This window comes from Podarcis cretensis (assembly GCF_951804945.1).
Source record: "Podarcis cretensis genome assembly, chromosome: 13".
Classification (NCBI taxonomy): Eukaryota; Metazoa; Chordata; class Lepidosauria; order Squamata; family Lacertidae; genus Podarcis; species Podarcis cretensis.
In genome coordinates this window covers 13,505,696-13,524,962 of record NC_137182.1, presented here as the reverse complement: position 1 = coordinate 13,524,962, position 19,267 = coordinate 13,505,696, and the positions used below count along the sequence as shown (strand labels likewise).

Here is a 19,267-nt window from a genome sequence, read left to right as displayed (position 1 = left end):
CTGTTTCGTTCAGAATATTTTTTTCTTGTTTTCCTCCTCTAAAAACTAGGTGCGTCTTATGGAACAAAAAATACGGTATATGCACAGCCCCTCTCCCCATCGTCTAAACATGTGCAATTTTAACATTTCACTGGCACATTCCAACCAGATGAGCACTTGGAAGGTTGGAGCAGGGGGAGAGGAGGGGTGACACACACACCCCAGACCATGCTTTCAAGAAATGAGGTTATTCAGCTATATATGCTCAGCTATAAACAAAGCCTGTGAGCAATAACATCTTTGCTTGGAAGCAAAAGGGTATTTTGGGGTAAAGCATGTGGGACAAAAGGGTTGTGCAAGTCAGCCATTTTAAACTCCAAAGCTTACAACATTTTTCTTCAAAAATGCCAGGAATGGACAAATTAATACAAACTATCTCCAGTGCTATTTTTCTAGCGGGGGGAAAGGGTGTCTGAACTGAACATGAACTCTTCCCCTTGTTCTCTTAGAATGGCAATGGCGCCCACTTGAGAGGTGTCAGAACTGAGTTCTGGCTGGGGAAAAAACACTTATCGGCAAATATACAAACATTTGCTGGCAAAAGGAGACTTTTGTCATAAGTGCTTGTGTGAACAAAGAACAGCCCTCATTCAGTTGCTAGTAATTTTTTTTATTATATATGTACACACACCCCTTTATACACAATAACAAATCATATAAAAAAAGGAACAAAACAGGTGTCTCCAGTTTAGTACGAGACACATTTGGATGCAAACAAAAAATCTTTACATTTGAGTCCAGGGTGCAAATTATCAATCCCCAGGAAAGGGGCTCATTCATCTGAGTCCAGGTCACTGTCTCCTGCGATGGAATGGAAGTCTTCACTATCTTCCTCATCCTCCGACAGATGAACCTGACTTAACACACTAGGGCCACGCCTCTGGTCCTCCTCCTCTTCCTCTTCCTCTTCCGAGACCTCATAACCCCCAATGCTGCTGAAGCTAGTATCTCGGGTGTTGGATTTGGGGTCTGGTTCCTCGTAGCTACCGTAACTGGAGAAAGAGAGAAATTTCGCGGTGATGCTTTTGTTACTGATTGTGCATGCTGAGCGCATTACAGAAGAGAAACCATGCGGTGAAGGGAAACACGAAAGTTGGCAGATTATCGTTTACTTGGTGCTTTTCTGCATGTTTTTAGCGTCAGGAGTGCCACAGGATCAGGCCAAGGGTCCGTCTAGTGCAGCATCCCGTTTTGAGTGGCCTGTCAGATGCCCATGAGAAGCCCGTAAGTGGGGCTTGAGGATAATAGCCCCCTCACCACCTGTAATTCTAAACAGGTATCCAGAAACAGACTGCCTCTGGCAGGAGAACATAGACTTTTCCTGTTTTTTGTAAAGCATCTAAGCTGGTGGCCATCTCCTCTGGTGCAGGGTTTCCCAAACTTTGGTCTCCAGCTGATGTTGGACTACAACTCCCATCATCCCTAGCTAGCAGGGATGATGGGAACTGTAGTCCAAAAACAGTTGGAGACGTGAGTTTGGGAAACACTGCTCTGTTGCAAGCAATACCGCCATAACTAGCACTCGAGACTGCAACATTTGGGTTGCTGTGCTAGATGTGGTTATGTATGTGTTCCAGGCAGAAGCCCAGAGACTGAACTCTGCTTTAAAAAGCCTTTTAGAGACAGAACAAACTTTTCAAAGGCAGCTGAAACAGCAATGCATAGATTTAATGCTCCACGCTTCGTAATTTTACGTACATTTAATAACTATTCCAAATACATTTTAAAAGGCAAGGCAAGGCTGCGATCCTGCCCATAACTAGGCCTATGAATCACATCTACAAAAGAAGCCATGGAATGGCACCCCAGAGTTACTACTAAAGGATTGTTCTGATAGCATTTGGTGATGTTGCTTATCTGCTTCCGGCATCACAGCAATTGAAAAAAAGGAATTGCTCTCATTGTTTTAGCTGCTGTGTTTTCTGATGGTTCTGGTTGGGGTTTTTGCTGGGCTTTCTCCCGCTATGTTGGATTTCCCTCCCCAACCCCTGCCTGGATTTTAGAATTTTAACTGTGAATTGCATTCAGCATTTTCTTGTTTGAGCAGCCGGCCCAGAGAACTTGGTTGGATGGACGGCCGGCACAGAAGTGCAATGAATTAGTCAACAGAGGAGCAGTAAAGAGCAGAGACACCCAGGCCTTGCACAAGCATTTGCACAAGAGTCGTTTGAACTGGGCACTGGCACCCTGCATCCGTGAGAGCAAAGCACTTGCTTACTGCCTCCAACAGCACGCTTGTCTAAGGATACCTGGCATTGCTGTCTTCCAGGGCATGCGATGTCTCTCCTCCAGCTCCCTCGTAGGACATCATGCTCTCTTCGTTATCCATGCCCATTCGCGTGTTCTCCTGAAGAACGTGAGGCTGCTTGGGTCTCACGGCACTGGACTCCACGTCGGAATCGCTCCCGCTTTCACTGAGCTGAATAGCTGGGCAGAGAAAAGAGTAGCCACATTGCAGTTACCCAAGCCTGATTTCCTGAATTTCTCAGTAGTTTAGCATTCTTTTTTTTAAAAAAAAATATATATTTATTACTTTTAAACCTTACAAACAAGAAGAAAAAGAAAAGGAGAAAAAAGAAAACAAAAGAAAGAAAAAACAATACAATACAATATATAAACAATACACCACACAACATTAACGCATTAAACTAAACAAAACAGAACAAAAACAATTTTAAAACATACATCATACCATTTCAATGCCTTATCTTTCATTCCCTTGTTTCATCGACTTCCTCTCACCTCCCTTTTTGTATTCCACTTCTATTAATTGTTTCAGCAAATCCTTTCCATCTTTCACTATTTTCTGTCATATAAATATCTTAACTTATTTTAACCTTATTTCCATTAATACTATAATACTTATTTATGCTTAACTCCTTATAACACTTCTACTAAGGCCATATAATTTCATTCCAACATTTTTCCAACACTCATTAACTTTTTACCCTATTTCTATAAATAAACTTTAAACTTTTTCCAATCTTCCACCGTCTCTTCTCCCTGGTCTCGGATTCTGCCAGTCATTTCCGTCAATTCCATATAGTCCATCAATCTGTCCGAGGCTCTTAACTCTTTTCCAGGTCCCTTCTGCAAATCTTCTTCGTATTTATACATACACTTTACTTTGTCTTCTGCTGATCTTGTTCTTAATTTCCTTTCTTTGATGCTGAAGAGTAGGTCTCGGGGGAGCTCCAACCTAACAATGTTTTTATTCCTTCTCGACATGTCATCCACATCTCCGTGGTTAAAACTAAAATCCAAAAGATATTTCAAGACGTGTTTCAAAGTCCCTCCAAACCTGCAGGTCCCCACAACTCCTTTCCTCCTGACCCAGGTCCAGATCCCAAAGGTCAATAAATCCCTGCATGAGGTGATCTATCCAACTTTCCTTCTCCAGTCCAAACAGGGTTCCAATCTGACTTTCTCTGAATTCAATCATAGAGGGCAACAACTTGTAATCATCAAATTGCCTCTGTAAGGCTGGGGCTCTCTCCCTCTCCACTTGTATTACTTTAGGTTCAACAACCACAACTTTCTCCCTCGCTTTCTCCACCATTTGGCATGTCAAAGTAGATTCCTGTATCGGTTCCTGAATAGTTTCTGTGTAGATGTTCACCTTTTGTCCCAAATTAGTCACCTTTTGTCCCAAAATATCAATTTTAATATTCATCACATCCATCTTCTTGTGGAGCTGTTCCAATGACTCACTTATCTTGCATAGTGCAATCACTAAGGCTTCTTCTGTCGACATTCTCAAGCAATCCAAGGTCAATCTCACGGTTTTCTCTTGCAGCTGGAGATTCCACCAGCCCAACTCTTGTAACAATTTCAAAGGCTCCCTCTAGAGGGAAACAATTTCTGTTTGTATCAATCCTTTTAAGCACAATTCAAGCAGTAAAATTAGTTTCAATTTTCAGCTACTTTTACTCCTTTTTAAACGCAGGAGACAATGAAAGCAATGTATTTCTCTTATTTAACTAACTGTCACAGTCAATGAACTTTCCCAAAAACGTTAGTCTTACTAGCAGTCCATTTCCAGGTTCAGAGCGGTGGTGATCCAACTTTTTTCACTCTCTCCTGCAGGCTTACGCGATCCAAAATTTCCCCCCTCTTCTCCTGCCTCCAAGGGGAGTTTAATGATTTTAGCCGATGGAAGTTTAATCCTTTACATAGGACTTTCCAAGACTTTAGCTTGCAAATTCTTTGCTTCAATCTATTTACAAAAGGGGAAGGCGGACTTCCTGTTTGAAACCTCTCCATTTCGGTGCCAAATTAAGACGTTTAAAAATCCAATTTTCCGTTCTACTCACGGGTAGTTGTTTAGAATCAAATTGTCCACAGGAAAAAGTCAGCGCTCTCCAGCAACAGCAATGCGGCTTCACTCCGTGAAAGAAGCAGTCAATTCGAAGCACCGTGCCGCTCACCCCACATCGCTCCGGATCCCCGAAACCGGGTCTCCCCACGAGTAGGGGAGGCGCAAAAGGTGCCAGCCGAATCCCACGTTCACAGGCTTCTCCCGCCTGCGATTTTTAGTGGGTCTCCGCCTTCGCCGTGGCGGCCAGACCCTGAATTCCACGGAGCAAGTTCCTCCCGATCAGAGGAATTCCGCCATTGCCGGAGGCGCTAACCCGAAAGTAGTAGTTTAGCATTCTGGCTAAGCCGCAGTTCAAAAACACTCTGCAGTTCAACAAGGCAACTAGGGCTGGGCGATGATGCATCACTATATCACCCCAAACTGGTTCAAAGTCCACATCATGGTACTGGTTTCCTAAGATTTGACACAGCAACATATCACAAATCACAATGTGTGTTTGCGCTATGTAGAAGAATCACACTGGGGGGGGGGGGGAACCGTGAAGCTTCTTTCCTCCCATCTCCCCTTCTGTGTGTGTGCATGCGAGTGTCTGTGTCTTCTTCCTTTCTCTTCCCTGCCACCCAGCTCCAGTGGCAGAAGAAAATACAGTACCTTGGTTTAAGAACAGCTTAGTGTATGAACAACTTGGATTAAGAATGCTACAAACCCAGAAGTAGGTGTTTTGGTTTGTGAACTTTGCCTTGGAAGCAAAATGTGTTCCGCTTCCTGTTGAGTGTGTTCCATTTGTAAATTGAGTCCCTCACTGCTATGGGAAAGCATGCCTTGGTTTAAGAACACTTTCGTTTAAGAATGGACTTCCGGGAACGGATTAAGTTTGTAAACCAAGGTACCACTGTCAGTGTTTGGTGTCTTCCCCAAAACAGCTTCCCTCCATATTTTAGAGGAAATGTGCCAATTAAAAAAAAATACTATAAAGTAACAGTTGTAACAATACGTTAAGTAGAAGCAGTTGCTGGGACATGACTCCATTTGCCTCCACATAGTTCCATCCTTATTTCAGATACCATGATACATTGTGATGTTTAGCTAGTGATATATCACAATGTCGAAAACCAGACATCGCCCAGCCCTAAAGTCGACCACTGGCAGAGTTAGTGTCATATGGTAAACCGGGAGTGGCAAAGTTTTTTTTCCCCCAGCCTGGAAGCCACACTCACTTGTAACCAGTCTTCTGTGGTCCACGTGCCAGCATGAATCTTCAAGCATACTAACTTTTTGCCACGTTATGTCATTTGCATCCTAAGGCTTTCCCAAAATGCAAGCTCCTCGGCAGGGGAAGGAAACAGCTTTATTATACACCTTTAGGCACCTGGCAAAAACATTCCTCTTCAGCCAGGCCTTTGGAAGATTGAAATCCAAAGCCCTTTTAAAATGTCTTGGGGAGGGGAGGGTGGGGTTATTGAGGTGGGTTTTGTTTTTATTGTGTATTTTGCGTTTTTATATTGTGAGTTGCCCCAAGACATGTGGGTATAGGGTGGTATACAAATTTATTAATAAGACAAAGGCTATATTCCAGTGAAGGAAAGTGGTGGGGAAGCAGATACAGTGGTACCTCCGTTTAAGAACAGCCCTGTTTACGAACTATTTGGTTTACGAACTCCGCAAAACCGGAAGCAGTGTCCAGGTTTGCAAACTTTACCTTGGTTTACGAACAGAAGCCAAATGGTGGAAGGGCACCGGCGGCGGGAGTGTACAGTGGTACCTCGGGTTAAGAACTTAATTCGTTCTGGAGGTCCGTTCTTAACCCGAAACTGTTCTTAACCTAAAGTAACACTTTAGCTAATGGGGCCTCCTCCTGCTGCCGCGCTGCCACCGTGCGATTTCTGTTCTCATCTTGAAGCAAAGTTCTTAACCCGAGGTACTATTTCTGGGTTTGCGGAGTCTGTAACCTGAAGCGTATGTAACCTGAGGTACCACTGTATTGGCAAACAGGCAGAGCCAAAGCTGAAAGGTTTTTTTGGGGGGGGGGGGCGTTTCCATCCCTCCACAATTCATTTCAGTCACCTTTCCTCGGAGCTCTTCCCCAGCCCCCACTGCATAACTGTTGGCCCCCTTTTCTACTCCCCCCCCCAAACCTAGTTGTCGTGTAGCGAGGACAATTTTCAGGGAGTGTTATCCCTCCTCTCCTTTCTGCCCCCCCCAAAAGCCCCCCAACCAGCACAGCAATTAGGCTCAGGATATATAGAGAGATAGGGACGCGGGTGGCGCTGTGGGTTAAACCACAGAGCCTCTTGGGCTTGCCTATCAGAAGGTCGCTGGTTCGAATCCCCACGATGGGGTGAGCTCCCGTTGCTCAGTCCCTGCTCCTGCCCACCTAGCAGTTCGAAAGCATGTCAAAGTGCAAGTAGATAAATAGGTACTGCTCCGGCGGGAAGGTAAACGCCGTTTCCATGCGCTGCTCTGGTTTCGCCAGAAGTGGCTTGGTCCTGCTGGCCACATGACCCGGAAGCTGTACGCCAGCTCCCTCGGCCAATAAAGCGAGAGGAGCGCCGCAACCCCAGAGTCGGTCACGACTGGACCTAACGGTCAGCAGTCCCTTTACCTTTATATAGCGAGATGGACCCATCACCTGACTTGGCCCTGCTGTGTAAAGAGGGACAACTTACACATGAAAGGGTTGTCGCCTTCCTCGTCGCTGCCGTCATCGTCCTCTCCGTCTGACATGAGCAAGTCCTCGTAAAGAACGCTGGCCTGAGGCTGCTGTGCCGAGCCTTCTTCCTCGTCGGCCAGGTCTCCATCGCCATCTTCCACTTCCTGTCAGGGCAGAACAGCCGGTGGTTAAAAAGAGAGAGAGAGATGGGAGGGCAGCTGCCGGCGCCTGCCGAGTGTGGCATCTCTCTACCCGCGGACGTCCCTCACCGGCAAGGCCGTCTCTTTCTAAAGAACAACGCTGGGCCCTGGCTTGTGTTTCCAGGCACTGCTACCGACGTCCCTCAGAAGGGGCCCTGAGCTGCCGCAGCTTCTGCCGCGAGGGCAGAAGTTCAACCCACAAACTAGGGATGGGATCAGAGATACTCACTGGGGCTGGAGTCTTAGGTTTCCCATCCTCATCCTCATCAAACCCTTCAATATCTACGTCAGAGTCTTCCTCGCCCAGCCTACCTCGGCCCTGCCGCATCTGAGTGGGGAACAGAGACAACACGGTTGAGGAAGGGAACAGGCACTCGGAAGCAGGCCGCAGCCGAGGGGAAAGACCCGCCCGGGACTTGCAGCACTTCCCTAAGCTCTTGCTTCTGAAATGCCTTCCTACGCTTCCCCCACGGCTTCGCATCTCCAGGACTTGCTCAGGGTATCAAGCCAAGTCACAAAAGCCTACAAGCGCAAAGGGCCTCTTAAGATGCTGACGGACAGCATGTCCTGTCCTCCAGGTCCACTGCCCTCTCTCTCCCCCAAGAGCAGAGAGCCACCTTCCGGCAATGACAGAAACCCATTTCGCAGGGCAACCGGGGTTCAAAACCCACAGCTGCAAACTTGATACCCCACTTCTGCCATACCGGCACATCCTCTGGTAAATGGGTGAAGACAGTTCTGTCACAGCCCTGTACTTTCTGCAACGTATGCTCCTTGCCCTTTTCTTTTCCCTCCTGCTACAAATCACACCACGTTTAGGCCCAACGCATTCAAAAACCTGCACGAAACGTATTTATCCCCAGTTAAATGGCCCAGAGCATGTGTCCCATCCCTTATCTCCAATAAATGCCTCTTCCCCTATTTGCCTACAATACAGGAATCGTGCGATAGGAACCCTCCTCCAGATTTGTGGCATGCCGAGTTCTTACACTCCACTAAAACTAGAGGAGGACTGGCCACCTGGTATTGCTGTAGCTCAGCCCAGAAGGGCTGTTGGCTTTATGAACTGCTTTGACACAGTTTCCGCTTGAAAAGGATAAGGGCTAAACAGTGGCCCTTCTACGCCATGTGAACCATTGGCTTTTATTTTATCCACTCTCTGTGTCCATTCATAAAATAAGAAAGAATACCAAGCCCTTTTCCCAAGGCATCTTGGAGCTAATGGGCTTCCCTCCTCCACAAGTCCCAGCTATTCTGGTTTTTACTGAAAGTCTTTACAACAAAGCCGCCTCCCACATCTCTGTCCCCATTTCTTTGACCAGGAATTAACGATGATGCCAAATTATATCCATCTTGATACCGCATGCCCTGTTGCATACTTTTCGTGCGGCTTCTGCCACAGGGAAAGCTATAACCCCTCTCTCCCCTGCCTTTCCCAATATATATATATATATTGCCCTCTTTGCTTCCAGACTTTTCTGACCTGTATTCCCTGCTTCTCAGGGGTGGTTGTGGGAATATCCAAAGCAGATAGAATGCTCTCATCTTGGTAGACCGAGGCATCGTGGGACATGCTGAGAGAAGTGTTGGTGTCATACAGATCTGGCGGCTGGAGTACATTTGAAAAGAAGAAATCAGAATTTCTTAGCTGTTTGGTAATGGCTCCTGCCCTCCTTTACTGACTATGGTTCTCTCTCTAGTAACTGGCTGGAGATTTCATCCCTTTCTCACGGGGAAAAACCCAGAAGCAATAGGGAAACGGGTAACAGATTCCAATATGCGACATGCACAGGGGAAGTGTCCAAAGGTCAGGCAGGGGATGAAATAGGAGCCTACTGCTATGGAAGCAGGTATTGTGGGATTGTATGCTATCTGGCTCCAGATACAAAAAGCTTATATGGAGTTCAGTAGAAGGAAAGAGATAGCAGCAACCTTTGTCAGGAGGAAAAGAGGGCAGAATAGAGAGGTCAAAAGGAGGATGGGGCTCAATCGACTCAACCTGCAATGCACTGTCTGTTGGTCAACCCAACACCCAATTCGACCATGCTGCAAGGAAGCAGGAGGACTGCTAGGCCATTGCAAATTAGAGCCTCTATTGTGCTTGGCCAAGATACAGAAATGGACCTTGTGCAAGGGTGCTTGCGAGTACTGTGCCAGCTCCTGCAAGCATAATGTTTAGCTGAATCCAATCCCATGAGATCCAGCCACCTTCAAAGTCCCATCAGGATAACACCAGGCTTACAATAATAGGTCAGAATATTTGTCCATCTAGACAAGTGTTTCCCAACCTCAGGTGTCCAGCTGTTTTCAGACTACAATTCCCATCATCCCTGACCACTGGGTCTTGCTAGCGAGAGAACTGTAGTCCAAAAACAACTGGAGACCCTAACTTGGGAAACACTGTACAAGACCACTGCGTCCAGCTGGTCTTAGTTGCAGAGTAGGGCAGGGCAATATTACGCTTTCAACATCGTGGTGTATCACCAGCCAAAAAACTGGTGTTGAGAAGAGCTGTATTGGCCCCAGTCCTTCCGGCGCCGAGTGAAACTGTTGCAGCTCTCACTGCAGGAGCTGAGGCTCTTTTACCTCAGTGCCTTGCAGGTTGGGGGCAATGCAGCAGGCCCAAGCGCGCTGCTCAGCTGTGAGGGGAGGCTCCCGCCCAACAGCTGAGCAAGCCAGACCACTCCCCAAGATGGAGGGCGCCCTGACAGGCTCGGTCGGCAGAGCTCTTTCACTGGCAAGAGGAAGGGGGCAGGCAAGCAACCTCCTCCTCCTTGAAGAAAGAAGCCACTTGCTTGCCAAGCCCCCCCCCCCCCCCCCGGCAGCTGAGGGAGCCCAAATCCTCCTTCTGCTTGCACAGCTGAGGGAGCGGGAGCAGTTTAATGGTGGCCCTCCCAGCCGATGGCTCGTGCGAACTGGCAGCGGCTCCGTGAAACTGCTTGGCTGAGGCGAGGGCGGCTGCGCTCTCCTCAGCCAAACAGTTTAAAGACGCGGAGGGAGAAACAAGCTGGATTGGCACCCTGTTTCTCTCTCTCAGCTGGCATGAGGGACCTGCAGTGGCAGTTTCACTCAGTGGCATATCGCTGGTGAAACCGCCGTGGCTCCCGAGTCCCTCTGCCTCCAGCACCTGGCTGCAGTTTGTTTCTCCCTCAGCCCACTGAGCGCTGGAGGGACTCAGGAGCGGCGGCGGTTTCACTAATGATATACCGCTGAGTGAAACCACCATCGAGGTTAGTCCCTCATTCCGGTCCTGGGCAATACAGTGGTACCTCAGTTTAACAGTCCTGTTTAAGAACACCGCAAAACCAGAAATGGCATCCCGGTTTGAGAACTTTACCTCAGTCTAAGAAAGGAATCTGAACGGTGGAAGGGCACCGGCAGCGGGAGGCCTCATTAGGGAAAGCACACCTCGGTTTATGAAAGGTTTTGGTTTAAGAAGGGACTTCAGGAACGGATTAAGTTTGTAAACATAGGTACCACTGTATATGTGATATATCTATATATCGCCCAGGCCTACTGCCGAGATATTTCCCATCAGCTGCTATCTGAGCCCCACCCCCACTTTTTTAAAAATGTGGGATTCCAGAGACTGAACAATTGGAAAGGGATTGAGCAATGTGAAAGGAATAGCAGCTCACTAGCATGCTTTGCAGGATGCGGGTGGCGCTGTGGGTTAAATCACAGAGCCTAGGACTTGCCGATCGGAAGGTCGGCGGTTCGAATCCCCGCAACGGTGTGAGCTCCCATTGCTCGGTCCCTGCTCCTGCCCACCTAGCAGTTCAAAAGCACGTCAAAGTGCAAGTAGATAAATAGGTACCACTCAGGTGGGAAGGTAAACGCCGTTTCCGCGCACTGCTCTGGTTTTCCAGAAGCGGCTTAGTCATGCTGGCCACATGACCCGGAACCTGTACGCCGGCTCCCTCGGCCAATAAAGCGAGATGAGCACCCCAATCCCAGAATCGGCCACGAGTGGACCTAATGGTCAGGGGTCCCTTTACCTTTAGCATGCTTTGCATGCCACCAGTTCCAGATTCAATCTCTGGCCTCTCCAGTTTAAAAAAGGAGCAGGTGATAGGAGAAACTCCTCCCTGTCTAAGCTGCTGGAGAGAACTGGTCTACCTGAACAAGAGTCTCTCCCAAAGGCTCCTTCCCAACCAGACGCCTCCTGGTGCTACTAGGCCAAGCCTGTGGCTCAGAAATCTAATAAAACAAACCCTTTCCACAAGCGTGTGCAATCTTCTGCTGCAGCCCCACCCCATGCTAGGGCCATAGCATTTGAGAACAGAAGGAGGTGCTGGGAAAAAGCTTTGGTGGGGAGCCTCACCTGGGGAGTGTAAGGCCCAGGGGTCATCGGGTCAAGGCTTTCCAGATCTGCCTCCTCTAAGGCTGCTTCTTTGGCAGTGCAGATATCCCTCTCGAGCTGGGTCAGGTGCTCATCATACTGAAGGAGCGAACAGAGAGAGAGAAGCATTTGCGGAGGCTGTCGAGAATTCAAAGCGGTCCTTGGCAGGCTGAGCTTGCTGGGCCACTTACCTCTGCCAGCGTCTGGTAGCAGATGTTCACAATCTCCTGAGCTGTTTTTGTGTATTGGCTGTCAGGCCCTGAAATGGGGAAAAAAAACAAAGGAACAAACCACATCTCCTTAGTGCTGACCCGCTGATACCTGAGCTCAGGAGAAAGCCACTAGTTCCATGTGGCCCTCTTCATTTCTTTTTTTTTTTTATAGAATATTTATTAAAGTTTTCAAAAAATAATACAATGTAAAACAAAACAGAAAAAACAACAACAAAAATACAAAAATACAAAAATGATTAAAAACAGATAGCGTTTTCCTTACTTATTTTCTTTTAACTTATTTTCCAGACCTCCTCATACCTTCCTTTCTTGTATTCTAATTCATAATGTTAGTTCAGCAAATCCTCACCATTAGTTATTACTAATTTCTAATCCTTTTTTTCCATATCTCTTAAACATTACAGCTGGAAACCACTTAAATTCTATCCAACATCATTCTAGCATTCATTAATTTAACAGTATTTCTGTAAGTAATCTTTAAATTTCTTCCAATCTTCTTGGCCCTCTTCATTTCAAGGAAGCAGAGATCCAGGTAAGTACTGCTTTTGAGATACAGTCATACCTCGGGTTAAAGTAGCTTCAGGTTGAGCGTTTTCGAGTTGTGCTCTGCAGCAACCCGGAAGTAACAGAACGTGTTGCTTCTGGGTTTCGCTGATCGCGCATGCGCAGAAGCTCAAAATGACATCACGCGCATGCACAGACGCGGCGAATCGTGACCCGTGCAGACGCGGGTTGCGTTCGCTTCAGGATGCGAACGGGGCTCCGGAACGGATCCCATCCGTATCCAGAGGTACCACTGTACACACCCAGAGCTTTCCAAAGCTTTGCCAGTATACAACTGTGGCAACTGAGAGTGATATCTCTCAAGGACTCTTTTCCTGGGAAGCTACTTGTCTCAGCCAGCCAGCCACCCAAAATTTACAACCTCTCCTTGAGCTCTGGGCCCTGCAGGACTCCTGAATCTGCCCTGCCCCACGGCATGCTTAAATAGCCCTTGGGATTTAAGTAAAACCAGTCCCCTCTTCCAGGGGCAGCTAAGGTTTCTTGGCTTTCTTGCTAAGTGGATGTGGTCTTTTGCACACTCTTGCACACACATCAGGCATGCAGCTGCTGCCAACAGCTGGCTGGAAGGGGTTAACCCCCCCTTCACATGCATCAATTTATCAATCTGATGATGGGGCGCGGGGAGAGTAAATTACATCCCCACCAGGACACTAGGCTGAGTGGAGGGAGTTAAAGCTTTCCACCTCCCCAGCTTTTGCTACTGTCACCAAAATTGGTGGGATCTTGGAGGACAGAAAAATACATTGCTTTGGGGGAGACAGATTAGAGCCCCGAGGCTTTAAATTAAATTACCATATGTGGTGGTCGTGTTATAAAGTGAGAGGCTTTTGGGAATCGGTTTATAATGAACTTAAAAAAATCTTGAAATACACATTCCCTAAAAAGCCAGAAGCTTTTTTGTTAGGAATGGTCAGTAAAGAAATTAAAAAAGAAGATAAGATCTTGTTTTTATATGCTACGACAGCTGCAAGAATTACGTTAGCTCAAAATTGGAAATTAGAAGTAATACCCAACATAAGTGATTGGCAGGTTAAAATGATAAATTATGCTGAGCTTGATAGAATATCAGGAAGATTAAGGGACCAAGACGAACAGAAATTTCATGATAATTGGAAGAAATATTTAATGTATATGGAATCTAAATCTCAGGTGACACTGGTGGGGTTGAAATAACTCTAACAGTGGGAAAGGCCTATGTAAAAGAGTTAAAAAGTACACGACTATATAATTTATTCGATACTTACCAAAGGAGTGGAGGGAAGTCCAAGGAGACTAACTCAGTTATGTATTTTATTTATGATTTGTGAAGTGGATATAATTTGTATACAATATGTGGTGGATTTTCTTTTTTTGTTTATGTTTTTTCTGTGTATATGTGCAATATGAATAAAAATTGATATTAAAAAAAAAAAAATTATCCCTCCTCTGTCCTGTTTGTGCCTACTCACAGAATAGGATTGGGCCCCAGGAGCTAAAGAAGAGTAACAGGAAAGTGCCCAGAAGGAAGAAGCAACTTTCATCAAGGGACCCAGCCACGTTTTAGGAAAAGAGACTTATTCATGTCTTCATGAGCAGATGTGGTGTCAGGCTCAACTCTCGCCCTGAAAACTCTCCACAAACATGCGTCAACGGGCTACAGATGCGGCACAGAGCTAAAGGGGTCGCTCACCGTTGTATCTGATGCTGTTGGCAAGGATCAGGTTCACGTCATCCAGAAAGACTTCTCGGTTCTGGTATTTGTGTTTGGAAATATTCTAGAATGAACAGAGAGGAGGCAAGGCGGGAGTGTAGCACTTTAAGGAGTCCGTGTGAAGTCTCCGATTCTGGCCTGCAAGATGTCCTTTACCCCTCCGGACCAACTAGGGGCCACTTCTTTCCTCACGCCCCGTTGTAGGATCTCAGCGTTATGGGGGTCCTTTCAAATGTGAAGCTGCTACTCCCCATCACTCCCCACCCCCCACCCCCGCGCTCAACAGGACCCAAGCCAGAGATATCCAAAGGCAGCACATGCCTCTGGGTTATTTATTTCTCCTCATGACTTTTTGGCCCCCAAATCAGCAGCTGGTGGCTGAGGCTAAGGAAACAGAATTACAGTGGTGCCTTGGTACTCAAACAACCTGGAACCCAAACACTGCAAACTCGGAAATAAGTGTTCTGGTTTGCAAACTTTTTTCGGAAGCAGAATGTGCTCCGTTGTGAGTGTTACGCTTCCAATCTGAGTACCACACTTCCGTTTTGAGTGTTACACTGGGGTCTGTCTGTTTTTGTTATATATTTTGCGTTTTTGTGGCTCTTTTTTTGTTTTTGTGGCTGTGTGGAACCCAGTTCAGCTACTGAGTGACTGATTGTGTGACTGCAGTACATTGTTCATTGCTTTCATTTTATGGATCAATGGTCTCATTAGATAGTAAAATTCATGTTAAGTTGCTGTTTTAGGGGTTGTTTTTAAAAGTCTGGAACGGATTAATCCATTTTGCATTACTTTCTATGGGAAAGCGCACCTTGGTTTTGGAACGCTTTGGTTTTGGAGCGGACTTCCGGAACGGATTTTGAGAACCAAGGTACCACTGTACTTCGCCCTCAGCCCATATATTTCCATACTGAGTTTCTATTCTCGGTACTTTAAGATTTAAAATACAGCCAGCCAGCCATCCTGGGCTTTTGCTTCGCTGCTAAGGGTTTGTTTATCTTATTTGACAAAACTTATCTGATGCTCAGTCGTAAGAGAACCTCTTAAGTGGTTTACAAAAGGCAGTAAAACATAAAAGCACAGTACGCACCTTCCGGATTGTCTCTAAGTCCATCGGGCTGACAATGACTTTGTAATAATCTGGCACGAATTTCTTGTTTACAGGATGGTGGAAAGGCCAAGACTGCAAGCGGCAAGAGGGCAAGAGAGATGATGAGCAAGCCGCTATTTGCAGAGTGAACTGCATTCAGTTCTGGAAGCCCGCAATTTACGCGGGATCTGTGTTACAGGAATCACGCCCAAAGCCAAAATCACATACAGTTAGAAACACTGGATGCAATGGTGAGTAGAACTACACAAGCCTTTTTTCCTGAATGCCCATCCCCTTTTATTTTATGGGATTTTTTTAAATTGACAAGCGCATAAAGTCAAATGAACAGAAATTAAATAGGCACAAGCTGTGGGCTTCATGCATCTTCAAGAGACACTGGAAGGCTTTTGCAGAACACCTAGATGAACCTAAAGGAATCGTACCATTTCCTGCACCTGCCAGCAAATCCCAAATCCTGTGGTGGTTTGCTTGCAGTCTGCTACACCATTTTAGCCAAACCCAAGTAAATACAGGGATAAGAATACTCCAGACTTTTTGGCTTAGAGAAAAAGGCAAGTAAGAGGTAGCATGATAGAAATTTTTATATATAATGAAAGGAAATAAAACAGGCTTCCTCAACCTTGGCCTTCCAGCTGTTTTTGGCCTACAACTCCCATGATCCCTAGCTAGCAGGACCAGTGGTCAGGGATGATGGGGATTGTAGTCTCAAAACATCTGGAGGGCTGAGGTTGAGGAAGCCTGAAATAAAAATTTGCACAGCGTGTAGAAATGTGGATAGAAAAAGGGCTTTCTCCCTCTCTCATAGCTCTAGGGTGTTGGGTGAAGCTGAATGTTGGAAGAAAAGGCAAAAGGTAAAGGACCCCGGGACAGTTAAGTCCAGTCAAAGGTGACTCTGGGGTTGCGGCGCTCATCTCACTTTCAGGCCGAGGGAGCCAACGTTTATCCACAGACAGCTTCCCAGGTCAAGTGGCCGGCAGGACTAAACCGCTTCTGGCACAATGGGACACCACAGCAGAAAGCAGAGCGCATGAAAACACCATTGCATGAAAGTACTTCTACAGGAAGCATGTAGTTGGAACTTGCTCTCACAGGAGACAGATGGCCACCAGGCCTTCAAAAAGAATTAGACAAATTCATAGGGGGGAGGTCTAGCGATGGCCGCTAGCCAGAATGGCTATGATCTGCCTTCCAGAGCTGGAGGCACCAATGCATTCTGTGGCTAGAAACCACAGAAGGGGACCACCACAATATGCCAGGGGCAGACCTACATCAGGTACAGCCATCATCTTCTGGGTGACAATGTTGTCCAGAATGAAGGAGAAGGCCACTTGGTCGTCATCATCCAGCAGGGGGTTAATTGCCTTTTCCAAACGAGCCAGTTTATCTTCCTTCTGAAAGGGCACAAAGGTACAGAAATGTGCACAGATTCACAGCAACTCCTTTATAGCCCCCCCCCTCAAAAAATCGGCTGTACACTAGAAAGGACCACAGCTCACTGGAAGAGTTCAATCCTTGACATTTCCAGGTAGAACCGGAAATGTCTCCCTCTGGAAAGTGGCTTTCACTGTGAGCAGTCCTGCGTTGGTTGCAAAGCCACAAGCAATCCCTCCCTCCCTCCACACCCTGACTTGCCTCTTTTAATTTTTGGTCACAGAGGTCCAGCATTGACTGAGAGATCTGGGTCAAGGAGTGCTTTGGGCCTGCAAACACATGGAATAAAAAAATTTAAGGCCACATATATATATAATCAGCCCTGAGTGCTCACTGGAAGGACAGATCCTGAAGCTGAGGCTCCAATACTTTGTCCACCTCATGAGAAGAGAAGACTCCCTGGAAAAGACCCTGATGTTGGGAAAGATGGAGGGCAGAAGGAGAAGGGGACGACAGAGGACGAGATGGTTGGACAGTGTTCTTGAAGCTACCAGCATGAGTTTGACCAAACTGCAGGAGGCAGTGGAAGACAGGAGTGCCTGGTGTGCTCTGGTCCATGGGGTCACGAAGAGTCAGACACGACTAAATGACTAAACAACAACAACAACATATATAATAAACGTTCATAAATGTACCAACCAAGCGCATACATAGATGTGTGGACCACAGGTCTGGAGCAGCACAGGAGGACCGCCCTGAAACCATTTTGACTCCCATACTGACCAAATGTTTTCTCTGCAAGGAGGGAGGGGGTGGGGGAGCCTTCCCATTGTCTCAGGAATTGGGAAATCACCATCTCAAAGGAATGGGCAGACTACCAGGAAAGGCAATCAGATAAGTCATTATCAGATAACCTGGCAGACAGGGAAAAACAACAACATTCAAATTTCTGTTGTAGACCGCCTTTTCTGTGATGTAGATATGATGTTTGTGGGGGGTGGTCTATGGTTACCCCCCTTCTGTGATGTATGTATGTTGTATGGAGGGGTGGTCTTGAGCTCCAGGGCAGGGAATTTAAAATATCTATATAAGGGGCAGGCACACCTTGGTTGTGGGTCCTCCTCCTTCTCCTGAACGTGAGGGGAGCACCCTGTTGCAACAGTTCAATAAAGATCAGGCTTACAAGCTGCTTTGCTTCTCAATAGTTGATGGTTGGCCTCAATGGTTGGCCTCTTATTTTCTCTGACCGATGGAGAACCTGCAAAGGACTCTATAAGGGCTCTTGTGTCCCCCATAAGGGAAGATTTCTGTTTATTACACACACAACAGAAACATTTATTGTGGGGTGCCGCTGTTGCGAGCTGCCTTGAGAGTCTTGCTAGGTTGAAAGGAGAATCACAAGTTTAAGATTCCATATGGCTAGGTTAGTCGCATCTCCCAGCGGCACGGAGAGCTAACTCAGACTCATCAAGAGTCTCAGGGAGCAGACTCTCCCCTTTTGCAACCAGCTGGTGTCCCCCAGGTGTTTTGGAACTGCAACTCCCATCAGCCCAAGCCAGTAAGGTCTGGGACTGATGGGAGTTGTAGTCCAAAAGATCTGGGAGGGCATCAGATTGGCAAAGGCTGCCCTTTGGTGGGAGGGAGACGAAGAAGCAACAGGCAAAGCAAACTGCTGGGAGATCACAGAACCAGAGAAAAGGAGCAGGTATCACCGCTCTTCCTAAGCAGTCCAGAAGGACTAGTTCAGTTCTAACTGAAAATCACCTGAGGCAAGGTAGGCGCCGGTCCTGCTGATAAATCGGACAAGGAGAGGAAAGGGAATCAGCCACACCGAGAGAAGAGGAAAATCGGGAAATTGCAGGAAGGAAATATGCTGGCAAGCTACAAATATGTAAGGCTGTCAGTCAAGGAAATAGCTGGACACCTAATGAAGCTAGGACAAGCACTTTAAAGCATAAAATGGGTTATAACGTAAAGCAGGTGAGCATCAGAAGGAATTTCCTTGGTACCAGACAGCCTTAGAAAATTAAAAGCCACCCTTCGCCTCCTCAGGAAGAGCACCAGGTCACTGCCCCAGTTGCCATGACTGGTATTTTAAGGTTGGGACACTTCATGCAAGGAGCTCAGGAGAAGAGAAGTGTTTATTTCATTTTTTAAAAAATGAAAACTAATTAACCATCACCATTGTATGTGGCACTGTTCTTCACGATCAGCTCCACCTGCTCCCGGAATTCTTCGCGGGATGGGTAAAGGCGTTTGCGGACGTTTTCTCGCAGGGTCTGCAGGTCCATTGGCTTAGTGATGATCTTGTAATAATCTTTGACGACCTTCCCGTTAACAGGCTGGTGGAAGGGATATGTCTGGGAGAAGCAGAGGAAAACCCGAAAGGAAGGTGAGCTTCCCTTTTGCATCTTTGCACACCACTTTCTGGGTACAGCAACATAAAAGCATTAAAAAACCACTAAAAGCACTGCTCACCAGGCAGAGGGCAGAAAACAGCCCACCTGCCCCCAAAAGGCTACCTGAGCCATTACAAGCAAGCATCCACCCCATGAGAAACGTTTTACACATTTCACCTTCGAGGGGGGTTTTTTTTCTTACGTATTTTGTGTTCTCATTTTCTACTTTTACGTTGTGAACCACCCTACAATCTTTGGACAAAGGGCAGTTTGGAAAAGGACACCCTGTAGAAAATCTCCTACAAACCCCTGTACAAAAAAATCTCATAAATCAGGTTTTCTGTTGTTCC

The 19,267-nt window shown here is 46.7% G+C and overlaps 1 protein-coding gene across 6 annotated transcripts in view; it reads right to left on the bottom strand.

Moving 5' to 3' along the window:
* Window positions 1–628: 628 nt before the first annotated feature.
* Window positions 629–19,267, bottom strand: part of LOC307200602 (transcription initiation factor TFIID subunit 1) — a 50,138-nt gene continuing 31,499 nt past the window's right edge. For 4 of the 6 annotated variants that reach the window (XM_079949188.1, XM_079949190.1, XM_079949189.1 and 1 more), the window contains exons 29-40: window positions 18,701–18,878; window positions 16,780–16,847; window positions 16,416–16,538; window positions 15,127–15,219; window positions 14,016–14,100; window positions 11,741–11,808; window positions 11,532–11,648; window positions 8,691–8,816; window positions 7,437–7,535; window positions 7,024–7,171; window positions 2,289–2,466; window positions 629–1,031 (exon numbers count right to left, since the gene is read on the bottom strand). In XM_079949188.1, coding sequence (XP_079805314.1) covers window positions 812–1,031; window positions 2,289–2,466; window positions 7,024–7,171; window positions 7,437–7,535; window positions 8,691–8,816; window positions 11,532–11,648; window positions 11,741–11,808; window positions 14,016–14,100; window positions 15,127–15,219; window positions 16,416–16,538; window positions 16,780–16,847; window positions 18,701–18,878 — 1,503 coding nt within the window. In that variant the 3' untranslated portion in view covers window positions 629–811. The remainder of the gene's footprint in view (window positions 1,032–2,288; window positions 2,467–7,023; window positions 7,172–7,436; window positions 7,536–8,690; window positions 8,817–11,531; window positions 11,649–11,740; window positions 11,809–14,015; window positions 14,101–15,126; window positions 15,220–16,415; window positions 16,539–16,779; window positions 16,848–18,700; window positions 18,879–19,267) is intronic. The other 2 variants (XM_079949192.1, XM_079949193.1) reach the window with 1 other exon arrangement.